The sequence below is a fragment of the Sminthopsis crassicaudata genome, chromosome 3 (genome assembly GCF_048593235.1).
Source record: "Sminthopsis crassicaudata isolate SCR6 chromosome 3, ASM4859323v1, whole genome shotgun sequence".
NCBI classification, from domain to species: Eukaryota; Metazoa; Chordata; class Mammalia; order Dasyuromorphia; family Dasyuridae; genus Sminthopsis; species Sminthopsis crassicaudata.
Genome location: NC_133619.1, coordinates 74,401,754 through 74,427,607, shown reverse-complemented (window position 1 = coordinate 74,427,607; position 25,854 = coordinate 74,401,754). Strand labels below are relative to the sequence as shown.

At 32.4% G+C, this 25,854-nt stretch overlaps 1 protein-coding gene across 1 annotated transcript in view; it reads right to left on the bottom strand.

Annotated features, from left to right (window-relative positions):
- PTH2R (parathyroid hormone 2 receptor) overlaps positions 1-25,854 on the bottom strand; it is a 108,130-nt gene that overhangs the window by 14,388 nt on the left and 67,888 nt on the right. Inside the window, exon 9 of the mRNA XM_074307697.1 lies at positions 20,691-20,779. Within this exon, the coding sequence (XP_074163798.1) occupies positions 20,691-20,779 (89 nt within the window). The remainder of the gene's footprint in view (positions 1-20,690; positions 20,780-25,854) is intronic.

Genomic DNA, 25,854 nt, shown 5'->3' with positions numbered 1-25,854 from the left:
TCCTGGGCTCAGGCTTGAAAATCATTCATTCTAGTTGAATAAAATAAGAGGTATCCATGCAATGTATTTCAACTCCAATCTATATACTAGGACTTAGGACATGCTACACATCATCTTAAACACTGCATTAGGTAAGAGATATTTTTTAAAAGAGTGAAGGACAGTATTAGAAAATGAAATTGGCTGATTAATTTAAATAATAAGTATTAACTTTATTCTGACAGATCATAAATACTTGCAGGAGACATTTGAAATGGAATATATCAGGGAATTTTATAGACAAGCTTTTTAACATTAGCAATCATTTATTAAGACAATGGTGTACTGGATAAAAAGATATTCTTTGACTTGGGAAGGTGAAGTCTTCCTTTGATAGACAGTTTTTGTCTTATTGTCAGTGATTTAATTGTTTTTCTTTCTTTTTTAAATTATAGAACAAATTTATTTTATTTTCAGTTTATGAAATGAAATCAGCACTTCCATAACACAGCAAAATAAAAGATACCTCTATAAATTGTAAATTAGTCACCAAGTTCTATTGGTAGGAGCAGTATTTTTCACTGGGAAGACCCTATACCTTAGCAAAACACTATTCTAGATATTAGAGGTGAAATAATAAAACATTCTTTCCTCAAGGATTTTTCTATCTACTGGAGAAAAAAATACATATAAGTAAATGCAAATATAAAATATATACAACAAGAAATATACATAGATTCTCTTGGAAATCATGTATGCTTCAGAGAAGGAGCTATAGTTATATGTGGGGGGAAGGGAGTCAATGCCTGGTGTATGAAAATATTGTCTAGCTGGTCCACACAGAATTCCCTATGTTCCACAAGCATCTTTAGTATTTTTGACATGAGAGAATAATCTGGTATAATGAAAAGAGTTCAGTAAAAACAACTTGCATTTGAATTCTGCTTATGAAAACTTAAACCTCTGATTTCACCTCTGATTCTCAATTTATTCATAAGTAAGTTTAACAGTAATTATATTTCCCATTTCATAGCTATATTATGAATATCAAATGACATACATATAAAAGCACAGAAAAATTTAAAATGCCATATAAATTCTGGCTCCTATAGATTAACAGTTTAATACTGATGGGAGATGAGTGGGAAGTGAAAGAGCTGTTTCAGTGCTAGGTCTGGGCTCTGTATCTTGCCCTTTCTTTTTTCTTCAAAACAATTATAATTAACAATAATAAACACCTGAAAGAATAGATTTCACATCTTGCAATTTTAAAGACCAGCTTATTAAAGTTCTTGTCTCATCCCACAGGCTGTGCACAAATCCTCTTATGTGGAAAAAATCAGAACTTGCCTGAGCAATACAAAACAGTCCATTTACTGGTGAATTCTAAATGGCTGGCTGTCTCTTGGGAATTTGGCTATGTGGTTAACTCAAATGAAATATTTTTCTTAAAATAATTTTTAGCATGATGTGATTTTCATGCCATTCAAACTTTATTTTTTTACTTACAGGATGAATTATCAATACAATAAATTATCTGTGGGACAAGGGGAACAAATTCTTAGCTCAGATGCTAGGAGATTAGCTCACCATGTCCCTATATACTGCAGAGCCATATTTTCTCACTGTTATTTATCTTTTAAAACAAAAATTTAATTGAGTTATATCATTCTAAAATTCTTCACAGGCATAGTATACACAAGCAAATTTTCTAATGGAGCTATGAGGATACAAAGTTTGGCAAAACTCAAAACATTAATTATTGTAGCAAAAGATTCTATATTTGACAAGAATTACTGGAAAAAGTAGTAATCATTTTGCCAGAAACTGGATGTTTAGATCTGCATCTTATAAAGAATATATAATAATAATTCCAACCTGAATAGAAAAAGTTATATAATTAAAAAGAAGACTTTAAGAAGATAACTCTTGTTAACTATAATAAGTAGATAACTTCCATCCAAACATGCAATGTATGTGATCATACAAAAACAAGAAAATTAATTACATAAAATTAAAAAAAAACTTTCACAAGACAGAAATCACAACTAAAAATGAGAAAAAATTGTAGAAAAGGGTATTAGCAATCATGATTTATACATTTGACATCTAAGATATATATGAAACCAATATATGAGATAAATAATATAAAAAATTTAAAGTATAATATCTTTTGTTGTTATATCACAGGCCTTTATAATTTTTACATATAAAATTCAAATATACAATTATGAGTTTGTGTGTATATGTGCACATATACAAATACACACATATATTAGATTTTTCAAGTCATTTGAAAAATGTATGATTATGTTAATATTCATTAGAATAATGTATATATATATATATATATATATATAATATAATCAGCAAAACCAACCAACATATTATTTTTTTCCATCTGTATAATAGTTTCTCATATGTGTAATAAAGAAAATAAGGCCTCAACTTTTTTCCATGACCAATATAGATCATTTTAATTTCACAATGGTCAATTTCATTTTTGTTATTTCCAATTACATTGTTGGAGTACTTAAATGGAGGAAGCGAAGGGATTGAGCTGATAGCACTTTGGATCTGAAGTCAGGAAGAGCATGAGTTCAAATCCTACCTCTGACACTTACTAGCTGTATACCTTGGGCAAGCTATTTCATATAACTGTATCTGCTTTAATCCACTGAAGAAAGAAATGGCAAACCATTTCACTATCTTTGCCAAGAGAACCCCATGGACAGATTTGGTGTGTAATGGTCAATGAAAAATCAGAAATAACAGAAGAACAGTAATTATTTCCCTGGTTCTCACTTCACTTTGCATTAATTCATGTTAATTCCAATGCTTCTCTAAATATTTTATTTTTATCATTTATCATGGTGAAGTACTAATATTCAATCACATCCATCCATGTGTCATCATTTGTTTGACCATTCCCTCTCCCCCACCCTGCCCAAGTATTCTTAGGTGATGATGTCTTGTTCCATAATACCATTTACTGAGGTGGATAGACCTAAAAATTTTCAATGAATCTAAAGTGATCAACCTAGCATGCAATCCAATTGCTCTTCTACTTGAATTTTGCAAATTCCTGAACCTGGTTTAAGTCCAGGACTACAAGTATGTACTTGTCTCTAATAGAACTCTATTAGATAGCTGCTGGTTCTGACCAAAAATAGCTGGCAGGCTTGTAGATTCAGAGGTACAGAAATATAGTTTTCCCTCTTATTTTGACCTTTCTGCCTTGGAAAATCTGCCACATGCTTTAGTTTGAAATTGGCAGTATCTGAGGCCCTGATGTAGGTCCAGAGTCATATAGCTACTGCTTGCTTCTGTTCTTGCTCCTTGCTCACTGAATAGTTTCAGGCTCATGATTGCATCTTACCCCATTCTTTCATATCTAGACACAGATCTTCTCATAAGTCCCCATTGGACCACGTGAACATTGAGTAATTGAAAAATCAATAAAGAATCTAAAGAATAGAAAATTAAATGGTTATCTCTTCACTTTACAAAAAAATTATTGGATTACTTGAGTAGAAGTGGTCATAATGCTTCATTCTTTTTGTCATGGTTGGGATTAAAATATAGAAACTGGTGTGTGTGGGGAGAGAATGTTTTCACAAATATCTACAAAATTCAAATTTTATAACAAAAGGCATTGATATAAATAATTATTCCTGCTAATTTTTTTAAAAGTTTTTACCCATAAATATTTTGATATGAATGTAGAGAAACTAGATGGAGTGCAGAGAAGTATAATAGAATAATTATCTGAATATAATACATCTTTAATCAAGAGTTGTTGAAATGAGATAATCGACCAAGCAAAACTGAAGAAATATGAGTTGTTTGGAAAAGCATAAAGAAAGATAGGGATATCTTTGATTATTGATTAATTTAAAGTTGGGGAAATTTGGCTAGACATATGGAAGAAAATCTTTTTTTTATTTTTAGAGCACCTTTATAGTGAGGCTTATTGAATATAAAAATAATATTCTGAGGATGGTTGTGGGTTAGTCACCTTGTAGATAGTTAAGGAAAAGATAACTAAATATTTGTGATAGGCTTATGGGAAAAGATGGATTCTTTAATAGTTGTTGTTTGATAATTTTTACTCATGTCCAAATCTTTGTGATTTGTGGTTTTCTTGGCAAAGATTTTAAATGAGTATACCATTTTCTCCTTCAGTTTATTTTCTTTATGGGGAAACAGAGGCAAACAGAATAAAATGACTTGCCCAAAGTCACACAGCTAATAAGTGTCTGAGGCCAGATTTGAACTTGGGAAGATGAATCTTCCTGACTCAGGCCCAGCCCTCTATCCACAGCCCTCTTAGCTGTCTTGAGGTTCTTTTTAGAAAGAAAATTATGTTACTAGCTGCCAAAAATGAGCTTTAATGATCATAAATTAGACAATGATTTCAAATCTATGCATTTATCTAATATATGTCCAAATCCAGCCCTGTATCAACATGTACATCTAGGTTTCCTGTAGATAACTGAAACTGAAAATGTCCAAAACCCCTCATGATTTATCCTAATATTCCTCTATCAATTATTCTATGTATTACCAATTTCTGTTAAGTACCACGATCTTTCCAATTCCCATTGTTATTTTCAATTCATCATTATTTTTATTTCTTTTACACAGTCAGTTATTAAATCCTTCTGTTATAACTTCTCATGCATCCACTTTTTCTCTTCTCCTATGCTTATCATCTTAATTCAGACCTCCATTAGCATTAGCTTCCTAACTCATCTTGTTTCTTTGAGTTTCATTTTTTCCAGTGTATCTTCTGTATAGCTATTAAAATAATCTCAAACCAAAGATCTGATCATAGCCCCTTAGTGTTACTTATTTTTTTCTAGTGGCCTCTTTTTTTTTTAACATGTTGATACAGAGCTGGATTCAATGTCTTCTTATCTTCTGCAGATGTTATTTTTTTAAGACACAAAAATTACTCAGTAAGTCATTTTAAAACCTTCATAATCTAAAACCTATGTTCCTAGACATTTCACATTACTTCTCTCCACACACTCTACAACCCATAGCAAAAATGACCTACTTGCTATAGCTTGAACTCTATTTTCTATGTTATTTCCTTTGCATTGTTCTCATATCTGAAAAGCACATCTTCCTGACATCTAGTTCTTAGAATTTTTTTCAGGTTCAAGTTCAGTTTGTATGTAACTTTTAATATGACATCCTTCCTGATTTTGCCTCATTCCCTCCAAGTTTTTAATACACTTGAGTCAACAACAGACATTTATAAAGCACTTACTGTGTGCTGGGCACTATGCTAAGTTTTCCTGTTTTTATTTGCCTATTACTTCAATAGAACCCTCCTTTAAGTGACTAATTATGGTATGTCTGTAATCCTGGGTTCTTAAAAATTATACCTATGAAGCACAGGTTTCTTATCAATTTTCACCATATTGAAAAGTTTTCAAATGTAATACCATATTATGTTTGTCTTATAAAAGCCAGTCTAAATGCTGACAAGTTTCTAAGTAGTCTGGCATTGTATGGTGATAAATTCTTTAGCCACGGCAAACCAGGCAATAAAGAAACAATAGCCTTTCACATGTGTGCTCTCTTGAATTTGCAGTGGCAGAATGATAGAAAAGAAACTTTCTGAATAACATCTGTACAAGATAAGAAAGCATGGATTGCTTGAGGTCTAAACTATTGGAAAGACTACCTCCATTCATAAGATCACAGAGAAATTAAAGTACCAAAGCACTCGTATCCATTGGCACATATATCTACTGGAAAAGTATGAGGTACTACAAGACAGCCTGCTTTTTTCTTTTCTATTTGTATTCCAGGAGATAATAGGGAACCACTTGCATTTATGGAATATAGTTATTGAACATCATCAAACCTGAGCTTTAGAAATATCACTTTGATAGCTGAGTGGAGGAGGGATTGGTAAAGGGCAGAGACTGAAAGCAGAGAGAAAAATTGGGAGATTATTGCAATAGTACAGGTTAAAGCCTGTGAGGGCTTAGATTGGGTTGGTGGCCATGTAAGTGAAAAGAAGTGAATATAAGAGAGACTTACAGAGAAAGAATCAATAGGAAATGATTATTCAAAGAACTTTTTATTCTATATAAATAGTCATTGTTATCAATACAAAAAAGAATTATTTCTGATTAGAGAAATTCTATAAAGTGGGTGGATCCTTCATTCCAGGAAGTGGGATCTAATTAAATAGTTGATTCATACACTGGGACAATTGACATGTGCTCATGCATGCCATATCCTATGATGAGTCCTTCCTTGACAGAACTAGCTCTTGCTGCTCTCCCACTTTTCTAGAATTAGGTTTTTATGTTGTTTCTCTTTTGGACTGTTATTATTTTTTTTAATCAATGTCTCATTTTCCCAATTAGACTCTAGCTTTTTAAAAATAACATCCTGATTTATGACTAAATCTTCCTGCTATTTTTACCAAATGGCCTGGCATAATATTTACTATATAGTATATATTTGAAGATAGTGTGTGTATATTGCATATTTTTGTTGAGCATTGATTTTACCTTTTATTTGATGGGTGCTAAAAAGCAGAAAAAACTATGATATGGTTTGTGCTTTTAAGGAAATGATAATCCTTCCGCCTCCCGAAGTTATTAATAAAAACCAATTGCAATTTGCACATATCTACATAAAGAGTATACTTATCTGTGATTTCCTAACATGATTAATAGAGATGTAATGAAACGTGTTCATGATTTTGTGAGTCCATAATTAACCACTTGCTTATGGACAATGGTAACTGCTCTCCATTATCACAACCTCCTCCCTTCCTCCCCACCCCCATCCGCAGTCCCTGTCTTTCATCTGCCTGAAATATTGGCTATCATGTCTGTTCTAAAGAGTAAAATATTGGAAGGAAGAGTCAGACATAGAAAAAAGATATTTGTAATTTCCTAAAGGAAGCTAGAATTAGGAAAAAAACCAAAAAAAACCAAGAAAGCTAGCACACAATATGGGATTGTTTTTTTGTTCTGTCTCCTGCTCTTTACCCTCCACCCACAAATACTGCAGGCATTGATTGTATCTTTGTTTATAAAGTAATGCTATTTGATTTTTCCTCAAATGTTACTGTTTCTTTCCAGATGAAGAGTTACCCCATTCTGCCAACAAATTAGTATGGTAACTTGTTTAAGTGGAATTGTTATTGAATTGAATTACTCTCAGCAAAATTGAGTACAGGGAAAGAATCTCACAGCAACTAATATCTCTGCAAAACAGGCTTCTATGTCCTGGGCAATGCCAATGTTTATTTTGAGCTACAATGTACATAATCAAATTCAAAAAAGAAAAGAATATAGAGAGTCCCTTGAAGTCAAGTAGGATGGGATTCAATTAACTAAGGTCTAGTTAATACATGGTTAATTTCTTACTTTCAAGAAAAATAAGTCACCAACATATCAAAAACAAGTCAAACCAAAATGTATTATTGGTTATTTTTGTGCCTCTAAATGTCATGACTTCCAACATTCAGATTATGAATACAAGACATTCCAAGAACAAATAAAATTCATTTCTTTCAATGTTCTGCCTAGGAAAGGCCCTTGGTGTATGGTTGTGAAATTAATTCTATTAATATTGTTTTTAAAAATCGTAATCTGGAAAAAAAAAGAAGGCTGGTTAAAATGTAATATAAAAGTTCTGACTTCACATCCATGTACTGAAATAATGTAGCTAAAGATGTATCCTCTGCATATTTAGAAAATAAAATAACTTCAGATGCTTAAACTTCACACTAACCCTTCATTAATATTCACAATACTGTCCAATAAGTCTTATGTTTGAGTATGGCTATTTTTAGTTTAATTTTTAAAAGTTACACAAAAATAGACACACACACAGACACACACTCCTTCAATTCCAGACACACTTAATTTCATCCAAAAGATTTCATTCAGTTGCATATTCAATATACTGAGCTTTGAATGACAACTTTCTCAATTGATTGACAATGAAATCCTGATATCTAGATAATAGCAAATCAAAATGAATACATTAATATTTCTAACATTTAATAGACATTAGAAAATGAGATCTACCAAAAGTTTTCTATAGACAGGATTCTGAATATGAAGTCCATGCACTTCATAATTGTTGATATCTTTTTTAATCATCAAAATTCTATTTTAACATAATTAGTAGCATAGTGGATAGAATGTTGGGCCTAGAGCCAAGAGGACTTGAGTTCAAATTCAGTCACAGATACTTCTTAGTTTTATGACCCTAATCATTTAAACTCTTTGCCTCAGGTCCCTCATCTCTAAAGTGAAGATAATATATATCTCCCATGATGATTGTGAAGAACAAATGAGATAATAATTGTTAAATTATTACCATACTTACTGACACATAGAAAGTGCTACATAAATATTAGCTCTTGTTTTTGTTACTGCTATTGTTACTTATGTTGCTATTACTTTGTAATTCTATGTGTTTTAGTTTATGCTTTTAAAAACATTTTTGTTGGAAGGGATCTACAGCTTCACTAGATTGATGTGAAAAGGGTCTAAGACATGGGCAAGGCAAAGAACTGTTTTTCTATAGCTTTGTCACACAAGAACCAGAACACTACCAAATTTCTTCAGTAAAGTTCTTTGAGAATCAATAAAGAGAAATCTGACTGTAAACTTTAGAAAAACAAAGTAAATGAAACATATGACATATCCTAAATATAGATTTAAAGCTGGTGGGTAGTTTATTGAATTATTCTGTCAATATGCTTATTCTGGACATTCACAGAACAGCCATAACTAATGATTTCAGCACCCTTGGCAAGCAATGCAGATTGGACTCTCAAAAACTTTTGAAATGAGCAGTAATTGAGACAAATTCAATTGAGCAGGAAGAAGTAGTTATTTAAACATTTAAAGATGGAAATTATTAACAAAGATCTAGTAGTTTCTCACTGTAATTTACACTTTATTAAATGTTTCCCTTTCTGAACTCTATTTCTTAAGACTTTTTCCTCTATGCTACTGCAGCATGAAGCATTATGTATGTCCCTGATATCCTTACACTCGAAATATGTTCTAGGTCTTCCTCTGATTGATTAGCTCTTCTCAGCCTCTCCATTAAAAAAATTCTCAGACCAACCATTTCTTTATTCCTCTCAGAATTCTACTCCTTAACTCTCCAGACTTTCTCCACCAGGTCTAGATACCTTTGTTTCCCCCTCTCTTCCTCCTTTCAACTTTCTTTTCTGTATTATAAGCTCCTTCAAGGTAGGGTATGTCTTTCTTTTTCCTTGTATTTATACCCCTAGCATTTAGAATAATATTTTGAGCATAATAAGTGTCTAATAAATGTTCAAGGAAGCTAGGTGGCACATTAGATAGAATGGTGGGACTAGAATAAAAAAAAATTCATGTTCATGAATTTAAATCTGGTCTCCAATACTTACTAACTGAATGACCCTGGACAAGCCACTTAACTTTGTTTGCTCCAGTTCCTCATTTGTAAAAGGAGCTGGGAAATTAAATGGCAAACACTTCAGTATCTTTGCCAAGAAAACTCCAAATGGAATCACAGAGTTGCACACAACTAAAAAAATGAATGAATAACCAATGCTTGTTGGGTAAGATGTTGACTTAATTTGACTTTTCTTGTCCATTAGATTCTGATCTCAGTTGATTCAAGCTGAATAAGTAGTTAAAATTTTGTGTCCTCCAAGTCCCAATGTTTTGGAGCAAAGCTTAGGTTGCCCTACTTTAGTAGGGCATTTCTAATAATGAGCTGAACACAGAATGGATGAAGAAAAAGAGGTAGGATGGAATTGTATATATGTAATCATGCATTAATTGAAATGATTATACATTGATTATAGTTAGCAAAACCCAGCTCTTTAAAATCAATATCCTTCTCATGATACTAAATGGTAATAGTTTGTGCCACATCATACCCCAAAGAAATTCAATTACAAAAACAAAAACAAAGATCGAAGAGTAATGAAAACCATTCATCATGGAGAAAATCCGGTTAAATGTTACTGTGTGTGGTAATTTCTATTTAAAGCATTATTGAAGATATGTATGATTAGAAAAAGATATTGGGAATTCATATGATAAAAATAAAGACAAAAAATAGACATTCCAAATTCTGCACTGGTATTCCCAAGAGAAGAAGGATGAAAAGAAGGTCTTCTCTGGACCATTCTTCTATGGAACATTTATGTCAATGCATGTACAAAAACATATAGCAGGAAAAGCCTTGGAGATGATTGAGATTTATAGGAAGAAATACTCATATCAATAACATCATAGGTCTATCAAAAAGTGTGTAATCTTCAAAGGCATATTGGCCTATAAATATTACCCTACTGTGTTTCCAATATAGCTTGAATGTCTAGTAATTTTCAAATATATGTAGATCCTTTTCCCTAAAGATAACTGATGGAAAAAAAATGCTACTGTAGCATACAGTCTTAGGGTCTAACTCTTAATCATTTTGTACAAATTTCATATTGGCATCTCCTCTAATAGTCACCACATTGAGATTTCTCTCTTCAAAAGAAAAGAAATTTGAATCAGAAAATTGACCAATATATTAATCAAGTATGACAGCATTTCCTTCTTCCAGCATTTTACAGCTCTAATCACTGCAATGAAGGGAAGAAAGTATATTTTCCTAATCTATTCTTAGAGGCCTAGTTTGGTTATTATAATGACAGTGTATACTTGTTTTCCCTCATTAGAATGCAATCCCTTTGAGAGCAAAGAAATTATTTTTGATTGAATTTTATCCCCTGTGCTTAGCATATAGTAAATACTTAGTAAATGCTTCTTTTTATGCTTAGTCTTTACTTCCAATACTACATTTCCTCTTTGGCTCTTTGTTCTACCTCTCACTCTGGATGCTAGATGACCTCTTTTTCTTCTGGTATAGAAAATTATATGGATATATACCTATCTCTTGGAGAAGAGAAACTCTTTCAAACACAACCTCTAATTTTTGCTATCACAAGGCCTCCATTTCCCATTAAAAACTCAAATCTATTTATTTGAGCAAGTGGTATGTGCCATGAGCATCCCTTCAGCACCAAATGAAGCTGGCCAGCTCCATTTCTTGTCCTACCTGTCCTTGCCTAGGCTTTGCCTTCCTATGTCTCTACCTGGCTTATCCATGTGAGATTTAGTCCGTTCTGTGCTGACCCTCCAAACCCTGATTTTTCTCTGTCTGATTCTGATATCTCTTTTAAAGGTCAAAGTCAAGATTTGAAGGTCAAGATTTGTAGCTCAAGTGTGGGAACTAATAAGCATTTATGTAATGCTTTAAGGTTTGCAAGTGCTTTACAAATATCACATCATCTGATCCTGGCAACAAGTTTAAGAAGTAGTGCTATTATTATTCCCATTTTACTGATGAGGAAACTTGGGCAGATGGAGATGAAAAGACTTGCCTAGGGTCATCTAGGAAGTAAGTGTTCTCCTGATTCTAAGTTCAACACTCTCTGACTAAGCAATATGTAGGAATTAGTTTCAGGACAAAAAAGGTATCAGGATCAGGAGAATTGTCCATCCTTAGTCACTGCTAAGGCAGTGATAATCTTTCCATTCCTATATAAGGATTAGTTGAAGGTCTTGGGACTATTCAGCTTGGAATAGAGAATACCTCTAGTACACGCCATATGAAGAGATACCATGAAAAGAAAGAGTATACCTATTCTGCTTGCTTTTTACATGAAGAATATGAATTATAGGAGTTATGGAAGTTGTAGGTGGTACAGATTTTAGTTCAGCCTAAGGATATACTAATAATCCGAGTTGTGGAATGGGCTGACTGGGAAGATTGCAAGCTTCCTATCACTGAAGCTCTTTAAGGAGAGGTTGGATGACCATATCAAGAAAGCTGTAGGAAAGAGTTTTCCTATTAATAATGTACAGACTGTACTAGAAGGCCTCTGTGATTCCTTCCCACTCCGATCCCTACAATGGAAATGGTAGGCCTAGCATACCTCATGGAACACACATAAGGATTGCTCTGAATGGGGCTATCTGATGGAACATACATGGAAATGAGCCTGTGCTCTTTGGTCACTTCTGATGATACTAGCCTATCCCCACATACTAGGCAGTACAGTCAGTCAATAAATACTTATTGTGCAACTGTTATATTCTAGGCTCTGTGCTAAGTGCATAATGAGTGGACATAGAATTGAAACTGAGGTCAGGAAAACATGAATTCAAATTCAGCTTCAGACTGAGGACAAGTTATTTAATCTTTGCCTCAGTTTCTTCAACTATAAAATGGGAATAATGCTAGTACTTACTCTCCGGATTGTTGTGAGGATCAAATGGGATAATTGCTTTTTAAAAAGACAAACAAATAAACAAAAACAACATTTAGTACAATGCCTAGAACATAGTAGGTACTAAATAAATTTGTTCCCTAAGCTTATCCTTCTCCCTCTGCTCCAATCTTTTTTTCAAAAAAAGGGAGTATATTTATGTATCTATTTATTTAAAACTTAACTAGAAAATAGAAAAACAAATCAAAATTCTTCAAGCCAAAGCCATTTCTCATACCCACACCGACATCCCTTGATTTCATACTAGTTTGCGGTGGTTATAATGAGTGGTAAAGCTGTAGTGTTGTTAAAGATGAAAGTTTAAGTAGCAAAATTTCTTTCAAATACTTGAAAAAGCCAAAATTTTGAATTGGTTGAGATCAAACTTAAAGAAAATATTTAAGGACATAGTTCTTGCTAAAGTAGAGTAAGTTGGTAAGTTTAGTCTCCTTCTCTTCCCCCACTATCATTTCAGGGTCATCAAAACTACCAGTCAAATACCTAATTAGCTTTGTAAAAAAAAGTAAACCTGTTATTTTTTCAGTATATGTATCCTTCAGTAAAAAACTCCATCTGCTTTGCAACTTGCAGTCTGAAAGCTTTCTTTGGGGCACTGAGAGATTGAGTGATTTGTACAAGTCCTATAGATAGTATGTATTTGAGACAGGATTGGTCTCCAAAGCTGGCCTCAATCAACTATACCATGCCACTTAAGATTCTCCATCAAATGTATTCCAATGAGCACACAATTCCCAGCTAACTTGGGATTCTAGAAAATGAGCTTTAGGTGTCTAGACTTGTTTTATAGCTTACCTATACTATTTCTGACTCTTCAGACAACTGGGCACAGCTAGGTTGTAGATATTAATGACACTTTTTTTCTAGAGAAGTCCAAATAAAATTATCCTAAAGATAAAAAAGACTGTAAAGAAGAGGAAGAGTTTTGCTGTTTAAAGTGTTTTCCACCAACATAAACAAATTAAATAAAAGAATAGTACATGTGATTTAATAAAGATGAACATGTTGTTCTCCCATTTACAAACTAATATAATTATTTTTAAAAGGGTTGTCAAAATTGGAGAATTGGAACATAATGTTCTTGCCAACTAGTAATGCTTAACTCCTCCTTAGTTACTGACTTGTTGGGGCAGGAGGACTTGCAAGCTCAGTGAAACTATAAGATATGCCATGTAGGGTAATCTAAAATGAACAGGTCTTGGTAGAGTCATGACAAAAGATGATCTACTGGAGAAAGAAAAGGCAAACCACTCCACTTTGCCAAGAAAGTCCTACAGAGAGTATCCAAATGATAAAACATATAATATTGGAAGATGGGCCCCTCAGGTTGGAAGGTGTCCTGCACACTCTTGGTAAATAGCAGAGAACCACAAATAGCTCCAATTCTAATCAAATGGTTGCTGCAAAGCCTAGTTGAACTGGAGTTAGAAGCTCAGGTCAATGGATGTGCTTGATGACAAGAAGAAAGTATGATGCTATAAAGATCAATATTACATAGGAATCTGCAATGTAGGATCTTTGAATCAAGGCAATCTGGATGTGGTCAAGCAGGAGATGGAAAGATTAAACATTGACATCTTAGATGTCAGTAAACTTATATGGAATAAGAAGAGCTGAATTTAATTTTAAGAGATTACTACATATACTATCATGGACAAGAATTCCTTAGAAAAAATGAAATAGCCCTCATAGTCAATAAAAGAGTAAAAAGGCAGTACTGAGGTATAATCTCAAAAAGAATAGAATGATAACTATTTGAATTCTAGGCAAACAGTTCAATCAATACAAGTCTGTATTCCAAACCTTGATGCTGAAGAGGTCAAAGTTGATCAGTTCTATGAAGAACTATAGCATCTTTTAAAAACAACATCAAACCTACCTCACATCTATCAGATTTCTTAATATGACAAGGAAAAGAACAAAGGATAAATGTTGGAAGAAATGTGAGAAAATTGGGACACAATCTTTGTTGATAAGAGTTATGAACTGATTTGGTTATCATGGAGAATGATTTAGAACTATGACCAAGGGACTAAGAAAACTATGTACATACTTTGACTTTGCAATATATTTACTGGATCTGTGTTTCAGAAAGGTAAAAGGAAAAGATCATATATGTAGGAAAATATTGCAGCTCTTTTTGTATTGAAAATTAATTAGAACTTAAAGGGATACCTATAAGTTCGAGAATGGTTAAATAAATTGTGGTGTATGATTGTGATAGAATATTATTGTGATAAAATAAATAGTGAGCAGAATGCTCTCAGAAAAACTTAGAAAGGCTTATGACCTTATACAAAATGAACACAACCAGAAAACAGTATACATATGAGTATTGTATGATAACCATCTGTGAATTTCTTTGCTGTCCTCAGTAGTACAGAGATTCAAGATAATGCCAAAGAATTTATAATGAAAAAATGTATTCACTTTCAGAGAAAGAACTGATAGTCTGAATGCATATATAATCATATGAGTTTTACTTTATTTTTAATATTTTGGGGGAGGTTTGTATTTAATTTCACAACCTGATTAATATGATTGAACATATATAATCTATAGCAAATTATTTACTGCCTTAGGAAGGAGAAAGGGAGAGGAATGAAAGTATTTGAAACTCAAAATTTTATTTTTTTTTACAACACTCACCCATGAAAACCCTGTATTCCAATATTTTCTCCTTCCTTTCCCCATACCCCCTGTCTTAGACAGCAAGCAATCTAATAAATACCAAACATGTGTAGTACTTCTATCTGTATTTCCACAATTATATAGCTCTTGAAAAATCAGCTCAAAAAGAGGGGGGGAAATGAGAGAAAACAAAAAGCAAACAAAACAACAAAAAGATGAAAATACTATTTGTAATCCACATTCAGTCCCAACAGTCCTCTTTCTGAATGCCGATGGCTCTCTTCATCACAGGTCTTTTGGAATTGGCCTGAATCACATCTTTATTGAAAAGAGCCACGTCCATAAGAATTGATTATTGCATAATCTTGTTCTTGTGTACAAGAGAATTTTGTTCTCTTGGTTCTATTCACTTTACTTAGCATCATTTCATACAAGTCACTCCAGATTTTTCTGAAATCATCCTGCTGATTGTTTCTTATAGAAAAATAACATTCCATAACATTCATATACCATAACTTATTCAACATCATTCTCCAAATGATGGGCATCCATTCAATTTCTAATTCCTTACCACTACAAAAAGGGCTGCTACAAACATTTTTGCACATATAGGTCTCACCCCCTTTTTAATTACCTCTTTGGGATATAGGCCTAATAGAGACACTGCTGGGTAAAAGACTTTTTGATAGCCTTTGAGCATAGGAACTCAAAATTTAAAAAAAATTTTTAAAAATTGCTTTTTCAAGTAATTAGAAAAAACCAAAATATGAAAAGCCAAAATAAAAATGTATGCTATGAAGATAATGCATGCTAAAAGAAATCAAAGTAAAATTCACCTTAAAAAGAAAAGAAATAGTACCCCAAAAGATGTCACATTCTTCATAGAAAATTGGAATTCTAAAGTAGGAAATCAAAAGATAATTTAAATTACATTCAAGTTTGGCCTTATAATACAAAATGAAGTAGAGAAAAGTTTAAAAGAGTTTTGTCTAAATAACTCGTGGGTTATAACACACTTACCACTATTTTTTGATAATCCAAAAGGTTACTCTACATGAAATCACTAGTTTTTATTAACATGAAATCAGATTGATAATATACTTTGTAGCCAAAGATGGAAAAGCTCTTTGCAGTCACTTAAAACAATACTTGGAGCTTACTTGATTCAGATCGTGAACTTGCTATTGCAAAATTTAGACTTAATTTGAAGAAAGTAGAAGAAAGCATTGGACTGTATAGGTATCATATAACAATACTTATGAACATGAAATAGAATTGATGAATAGATTTAAGATCTGGTAGAAAGGATGTCTGAATACCTATGGACAGAGGTTTGTGATATTGTACAGGAGACAACAACAAAAAATTCACAAAAAAAGAAGAACTAGAAAGCAGAGTCTGATGAGGGTTTACAAATATATAGCTAAGGAAAGAAAGAAAGTGAAAGATAAAGGAAAATGGGAAAGATAAAGCTAACTGAATAAAGAATTCCAGAGAACAGCAAGGAAGGATAATACTTTCTTAAATATACTATCTAAAGAAATAGAAGAAAATGTTGGAGTGGGAAAGTCAAAAGATCATTTCAAGAAAATTAGCTATGAAAGGAACATTTCATGCAAAATGGATATGATAAAAGACAAAAATTCTAGGGACTTAACAGAAGCAGAAGAAATTAAGAAGTGGTAGCAAGAATACATAGAAAAACTGTACATTAAAGATCTAAACATCATTAATAATCATGATGGTATAGTTACTGGTTTAGAACCCATACATCCTGGAGAATAAGGTTAAGTGAGCCTTAGGAAATTTGCTAAGAATAAGATCACTGAAGGTGATAGAATTCCAGATGAGATCATTGAAATTGCAAAATACAATTCTGTCTAAATGGTGCATTCAATATATCCACCAAAGTTGGAAAGCTCAACAATGACCACCAGATTTGGAAGAGATCAGTTTATATTCCAATCCTAAATAAGAACAATGCCAAAGAACGTTCAAATTGCTTAAGGGTGTTTTATTTATTCATCTAGGCAGTTTATACAAATTTTCTGGAAAATTTATATAGACAAAAGGCAGAGGCTGTTTCATGTTTATCCTTATATAAATGGAACCTAGTACAATGCCTGTTTATTTACAGATGGTCACTTAAAAACCTCTTAGTTTTAGTTTCCTAAATTGTGAATTGTGAATAATAATATTTGATTCATCTATCTCACATAATTGTTGTAAGAATCAAATGAAATTATTGAATTTCACTGTAATGTTCGGACTAGTTTTCTGGAGGACCTGGGGACCAGTCTTGATCCTAGTGCAGGAGTGCAGGAGGCAGGAGAGCCACCAGGAAAATGGTCAAAAATGAAATGTCTCCTTTCCAAGACCTTAGCCCTTATATACCTTGGTACAATTACATCATTACAGCATACTGAATATGTGTGAACTATAGAACCATTGCATCACCATACTAAGTACTAAGTATATATGTGAACTAGAGAACCATCATCTCATCAATTCTACTTGTTTCAAGTATACTTCTCTCAGAGTTCCAGCCCTCTACATTTCACAATTGTGTTTTATAAACAGTAAGGCACTTATATAAATGTAAACATATGATATCTGTTTTATGACTTCTATAGAAAGAAGCTTTTCTTTGTATCAAATGAAAGTGCATTGTGCTTTGTGTGCTCTCCCTCTTTCTCCCTCTTTCTTCCTTCCTCCCTCTCTCCTCCCCTCCCTTGTTTAAAAGGGAAACATACTGCAGTTCCATTTTAATCTGTCCAAACTATCAGTCTTAGCACATTTTATTTTTGGTTATTTTTTGTTTTTCATTTAAAATAGTGAATTACTAACTTGGCACAGAAGTGAGCAGAAATTCCTTCTTTGCTCAGTTCTGATTTTTAAAATTTCCTTTTTCTACTATTTTCCCTCCTCTTATGTTATCTACCTTATTTCTAAGGTATTCATTTTTTTTCATAGTCATCTCATGGTAAGTTCCTATCAATTTTAATACATAAAATGATTCTTTAGGGGCTTCTCAAAATTTTAGCTTCTTCCTGGGACATTTCTTTGTTCAATTTCCATATATTGCCCTCAAAATTTTAACCTTTCTCATTAGTGTTTCCCCCTCCCTTCTAAGACAAGTATTAAAAATCACTAGCCCTTTCTAATTTCATTTCTTTTTCCATTTCTTTCATTTCATTTCTTTCATGTCTTTTCAAACACTGCTTTTCATAGGTTTTTGTTTTTTTTATTTCCTTCCTATTTATTATTCCTTTCAATTCTGTCCTTTTTACATCTTGCCATTTTCTAAATTACTGAGTAGATAGAAAGAGGTCCCTGCCTCACCTTCTTTACTCAGTATTTCACATATATCCATTCCATGATAACTTTCTTTTAAAATTAATTAATAAAATAATTAAATATTCCCCCAATTTACATTAAAAATACTTTTTTAATTTGCTTTCAAGATTTTTGGCATACTTTCCCTTATTCTCGCCCACAATTAGGAAATCACATGTGAAGTTATGTGAAACATTTTCATGAAAGTCAAGTTTGATCTGCCATCCTAATGAAAAGAAAACCCTTAAGAAAAATTAAATTAAAAAGAAAGAGAGAGAGAGAAATAGAGAATGCCTTTATCTGTATTCAGACATAATCAGATTCTTCTCTGGGTGTGGATAGGATTTTTTATTATAAGTCTTAAGAGTAGTACTGTTCTATTGAAAATAGCAAAATCATTCACACCTGGTCACCTTAGAACATTGCTGTTACTTTGCATATAATGTATTTCACTTTGTTCATGAAGTCTTTCCCAGGCTTTTTTCCCTGAGAACATTCTACTCATCATTTTCCAGAGAATGATAATATTACATCATAAACATATTCCACAATTTAGTGAGATATTTCCCAATTGATGGGCATCCCCTCAATTTCTATGTTTTTTATCTTAAAAAAGAGTTCCTATGAATATTTTGTACATATAGGTCATTTTCCTTTTTTGGCTCTTTTTTCCCCTCCAAATCTCTTTTTGTATTGATGCTTAGTAGTAGTGTTGTTAAGTCAAAGGGTATGCATGAATTTGTAGCCCTTTGGGCACCAATCATATCTTTTGATCATTTATCAATTGAAGTTCATACCTTTTAGTTATCCATCTTCTTGACCAAAATTCATCCACTTAGATTTTCTTAGGAAGTCTGGTTTAGTCTGATAACACTCAGTATGCCTCAACAAACACACAGGCCTTATCACAAATGTGGTCCATTTTGTGACTGTCTGTTAAACTAAGGAGCTTCAAAACCCTGGATTTACTCTTGGTTTTCTAGGATTTTATTTCTGATCTGAGTTTCTCCTGTGCATTTTTATCTTTCTTATAGAAAAGACTTTGCAGAACTTTGTCCTTAATAAATATATCTTAGTGAATGCTAAAGAACAAAAATAACAACAATGAAGTGCAGAAAAACTGGGAAGTTTTTAAACAATGTGTAGCATTTATTAGTATTTATATTTATTATAATATATATCTATATATAGTACTTATACAATTTTATATATAAATAGCACATATAGGTTTTCTTGAAATGGAAAGTTATTTTTTATATTGCATCTTCTCTTATGGGCTCCTGTGTATATGGAAATGTTTTTTTTTTCTCATTTTGTATTTAAGGTTAAAATAAAAAAAGCAAGAAAAAATTTTATGTATATATATGTGTGTGTGTGTATATATATGTGTGTGTATATGTGTGTGTATATATATATATATATATATATATATATATATATATATAAAATGTTTTTCTTTTCTCCTCTTTATCCTTAAGCCTATAAGCTTTTCTACTGATAAATAAAATTGTATGACTGTAACTCTTGAGGAAAACCAAATTAGACTCTTAAAAAGAGAGGCCAAATGTGTAATGAAGGCACTCTGAAGTTAAATTCAAATAAATAAATAAATAGCTCCATTTAGTATGTGCTAGAATTAGGCTAAGTATTGTGGAGGGGGAAGGTTTACAAAAATATAAAAATCCAACTCTTGACCTTCAGCAACCTACAGAATAAGGACTGAATTTGTATCAAGAAGGAATTGATTGAATCTCAATTCTACTGTTTGCTATTTTCTAAGATCTTGGAAAAATGATTCAACCTTTTTCTGTCTTAGTTTCCTTATTTATACAATGATGAAATTTGACTAAATGACATCTAAGGTTGTTCCAAGCTCTATATCAATGATATTATCTCTCTTTTTTCTTTGTATTCCCAAGTACAGAGCTTGGCACCTATTTAATAAATGCTTCTAGATTTGTTTCTTATCCTTCTAACATTAAAGGGCAACTGGTAACTTATCCAAGATATCATCTAATGACAGGGCTTAGTAGGCTAAATAGAGGTGATGAGGGAAAATGAAATGCAGGGAATGATGATGGAGCAGTTTCAAAACATACTAATCTTACTATTATATAGGTATTTAACACTATATAGGATTTAACATTAAGATTAACATTCTAAATCTCTTATTAAGCCTGAGTCACAGGGACCAGCAAACAAAACAATGAGAATTTATTTCAGTTATTATTTGATGTTTCAGGATACTCAGGGTCCTGTTCTGTATATATCATGGGAAATAGTCCTTGAATTGGATTTTTCTCATGTAGCAATTTTTATGCTAATAATCTGCTCTGGAATAAAATGATTATATATCAATTTATTCTCCACCATTTGTTATTTTTTAAAAGTTAATTTTCATTAAACTCACCCCAATTGCTGCTAAGATAGGTGCTTGATAAATCCACTTGAAGTCCCCAGCACTAAGCTCCCAACACCTGTAAAGCCAAAAGAGATGTTCTATAAATAAGACAGTAGAGGAATAAGATCTATTAAGTAAACATTCAAGATCTTTTAACTCTTTTCAAGATTTTTCATGAGATTAGTCCTTGATGACTGATTAAGGACTAGACATATTAATATTTTAGCTAAAGGGAAGAGAAATATATGGAGAAGGGAAAAATATTAATATAGTATCTATTACATACCAGACACTGTTCAAGGTATTATTCTTGTTTTGCAAATATTATCTCATTTGATCCCTACAACAATCTTTTGAGGTGGGTGCTACTATTATCTTTATCTTATAGTTGAATAAATTGAGACAAACAGAAGTCAAGTAATTTGCCCAGGGGCACACAGCCTAGAAGTATTTGAGATCAAATTTGAATTCATGTCTTTCTGACTTCAAGACAAGTATTCTATTCATTGTTCTACTGCTTTACACATTAGATTGTGTGATGGACTGAGACCATCTTTTGCCTCTTTTTGTCTTTCTAGTGCTTAGCACAATGATGACACATAATAGGTGTTTAATAAATGTTTATTGACTGACTTGACTTAAAGTAATAAAGTCTTATTTTAAAAAATAAAATTAGTCATTTTTCTAATAAGAAGGTCAAGTGCCTTTTCCCTTCATATTTAATGAAAAATTGGCTTTTGTCTCAATAGTCAATCAGAGGTTGAAAGGACACACAGATATTTTGAACATGAAATAAATGGATTTTTTCTTCATTGAATGACTATCAAAACTTGTTGACAGAATAATTGCCTTTTTGTTAAAATGTTAACAAAAAGTTTCATGGAGTTTTCTGTGTGAGGTGTAAAAAGTACAACAAAAAAATAAAAAAGAGGCCTTCATCTTGGAACTTTTATAGTAGAGAACTATGGAATTTATTGTTTATATCTAAGAAAAATAAAACAAAAAGAAAAACATTTCACTTAACTCCCAAAAATGATACAGAGAGAGAGCAACAAACTCCCCATTGTGAAATATAGCCTAAAAAACCCTTTGCTAATATCTTCTTCCTATATTACTGCATTCAAATTCTAATTGTACTATGTATGAGTAAAAAACCCTTAATGAGCACATCTTTAACAAATCAAGCAAACAAATAACTGACAAGTGCGTCATTTGTGCAATTAGATATTTTGCACACTTTTAAAATAATCTATTTGAATTATCTTTTAAACATTAAGTAGTTGTATATTATGTTTTGGAAGCAACTTCTGAAATCTGAACTATTTTCTCTGTTAATCAGTACTTTTTGTTGTCTGATCTCTTTATTGGCTGTTGCACATACAAGCAAAAGCAGACCCATTTTTAGCATTACCTTTAGGATATGTGGTTAGAGAGATAATGCCTTTCCCTCTCCCCAGCTACACCAATTCACCATTAGCCTTTAAGTTTATTGAAGGCAAGAATTACATCATTTTTCATCTTTATATCTCGGCACCTTAAACAGTTTCTAATATATAAGAAATATTTAATAGATGTTTGTAGTTCACTGAAATAAAACTATCACCTTCTCTAGGATCAGATCCTTGCATTCATTTTTGACTTGTTCCTTCCCCTAATTGCCCACATATTACCAAAAATGGATTTCTCTGCCTATTCCCTGGCTCTTTCCAAATCGTAGATGAATATGGATTCCTTAGGTTTATTTTGGCACATAATTCATACTGACATCTCAAAAAATAAACTATTGCTTAATATAGTGGCTTCAGATAAGGAAGTCTCCATTACCATGCAAAGTTTTGGAAGGTTTTAGCTTTGCTTAGAGAACAAAACAGCTGAAGAGCCTGATCATCAAGGCATTCATCTCATTGTGTTTATCACTGTCACTGCTGACCTAACACGTAAGCTGCCTTTGCTCTTATATACTCAGACTGAACCAGAGGCTTATTCAAGCCTATAATCAAGTCTACTATCTCTAACTGACTTTTTCAGGATTTTCTCATGCTCTTATTATATTGAAGTTGATTTTGAACTTTTATTTAATACATGAATTTGTTTTGCTTGATTCTCTATATTTGCTATATAGTGGGTTTATTTTTTTTTATTTTCTTCTCCCTCCCACCCCAGATGGAAATGGGACAGAGCAAATACAATGTTTTTGTTTAGACATTTTATTAATTAAAAAAAATAAATAAAAAGAAAGCTTATATGCATAAACCATTGCTGCTTTTTCTTCCTTTCATTTTGACTATGTTGTTAATACCTAACTTAACAAGGAAAAATCTGGAATTGATAAATCTAGAATAAGAAAAAAGGAAAGGATCATAGATAGAAGTAAGGAGGTCACTAGTACCTCAAAAGATTGTCAAATATTTGTCCTCAAATCTTTATTTTTGAATATTTCTAATGATTGAGAGTGAAAATTACAGAAATTTAGAAATAGTATTGTTCTAGAAACTAATATTATAAACTTGAGATGGAAATATTCTTAAGATCATTTTATCAGAATGATTTTCCCAAAGCTTTGGTCTGACCACATCATTTTATAGAGAATGTCCGTGTTTCCGTTTACTTCTAAGGCTCACATAAAACTTCTTCTGCTTGGCATTTAATTATATGGGCAACTTAACCCCAGACTACTGTTTCAACTTTATTATACCTTGCACATTAGAGTCCAATCAAATTGGAAGTGCTTTCTTATCTAGCACTCCATCTCCCTTTCTTTGTATATCTGCATTGGCTGTCCCCTATGTATGGAAACCTCTTTACTTGTACTTCTTAGAAAGCTCTACTTTCTTTTAAGACTTCACTTAAGGACCACTTTCTTTTGCCTGAATTATTTTCTGATTTCTTGTGCTGCTTGTGTCTTTTCTCAACATGATCTTGAATCTATTATATATAACTATATAAATGCAGGTTGTCTATCTCAACAGAATATAAACTTCTTGGGAAGTGATCATTAAATTTTTATCTTTATGGTCTATTACAGCACCTGGTGCATACTAGATGTTTTAAAAATGCTTAAGCTGGCCTTTTTTGTTTTGATAAGACAATCAAGATTGTGACTTGCCCAGTGTCACACAGCTAGTAAGTATCAAGTGTCTGAGACTCAACTCAAAAGTTCTTCTGATTCCAGGGGTAGTACTCTGTCCACTGTATTACCTAACTACTCCTTTAGTTTTCAATGAGTAGAATTCATAGATGACATTTTTCTATATTATTGATTCTAAAAAGACGATCTATAAATTGAAATACGGGTAAAAATCTCCATCTGTATATTGTCTCTTTGAGAAATTGTTAAAGGAAATCCTAATAACAAACTCTCAAAATTCACAATGAAATATTAATACTAATTAATAAAAAATTAATATTTTGATTTAACACAATAATGATGTTTACTCATTAAAATCCCTGACACATGAACTGATAGGATGAAAATTTAATCACTAAAGAAGGAATAGAAAATATTGTTAAGCTCATAGAGGGCAGGGATCCATACCTCATACTTTTTTTGAGATCTCATTTAGACATAAATAGTTGGTCAATAAATAGTTTTAAATGAATAAAAGTGAGTTAATTTCTTTTGGCCACCCTTAGGATGACATGAGAAAAAGAACCTATTCTCCACCCTAGGCTCAAGTTTAATCTTACTTGAGAGAGAGAATTGCTGAACTAAACCTAGGTGAAGCTAAACAATAATTTAATCACAAATTCTGCACAAGAGACCCTCTTTCTCCAGACATTATGAACAGAGCCACATGATAAAGGCCAAAATTTATAGTGCTAATACAGGGATGAGAACTCTGACCCCATGTTAAAAGGATATTGCAAATGCTATAAGCTAGGAATTTTAATGGATCTGTTGAAGGAAATAGATATATTTTTGCCTCGCAAAGAGATTATTTGTACAGATTAGGTTGTAGAGAATGGAAAGGTAATAATATTCAAATATTTCAAGCCCTTTCATGTGGTAGAGAGATTACATATATGTTATTCCTGGACCCAGAAACCACAGCTAAAAGCAATGAGTATAAATTACAGAAGTAAAGATTCAGGCTTAATGGGGGAGGGAGGTGTGAGGTGTGAGTGTGTGTGTGAGTGTGTGTGTGTGTGTGTGTGTGTGTGTGTGTGTGTGTGTGTGTGTTAACTTCTGATTAAAGCTATCCAAAATTGGACTTTTCTTGGGTATGGTGAAGCAGGAATTCATGTATAGATATCATTTAGTCCCAGATTTCTAACCTAACATAACATTTCTGCAATATAGTAGTTTGCTAAATGTTGAAAATGATTGTCCAAGGTGTTAAAATTTTATAAATAAACCTTAAGCCATATCAATTTTACCTCATCCTACCTTCTATGACCAAACTCTATAATCTTTTGAGGTTAAAACAAAACAAATTTAAATTATAGGATAAACTCACTGAACTTGTAGCAGGACTTTGAAAGATCCTAAGTTATAAGTAAGAGCTGGTATAATAGAGAGCTCCTGCACTCAAAGGCAAGAAAGATCCAAGTGCAAATCCTGTATCTGACACATATTGGCTGTGTGATCCTGTGTACATTACTTAAACTCTCAATACCCTAGAGTCCAGTGGTCCTCAGACTTTTTAAATAGGGGGCCAGTTCACTGTCCCTCAGACTGTGGGAGGGCCGGACTGTAGTAAAAACAAAACCTCACACTCTGTCTCTGACCCTCAGCCTATTTGCCATAACCCTGTGGGCCGCATAAATGACCTCAGCAGCTGCATTTGTCCCGTGGGCTGTAGTTTGAGAACCCCTGCCCTAGACATTCTTAAGCTGTATTTCAATATATTTGGGCTATTTTGAAATTCTATATATTTTATGCATATAAAAATATTACTCTTGAAGGGCCATAGGTTTGCCTGATTACTACAGGGATCTATGATGCAAAAAATGTTTAAGGAGCCCTCTTCTAAGATACAATTATATACTGGAAGGGGAAATCACTCTATGTGAGCTCCTTATAATGAAACAGAGGTCTAGTATAAAAAAAAGCAAAAAAAAAAAAAGAAAACCCTAAAACTACAATTAATAAAAAATTAATAAAAAAAAAGTCTTTGATCTGTCTGGCAATTGGAAGACTCTTTTGGAGAGTTCATAAAATTTGGCATTTTTA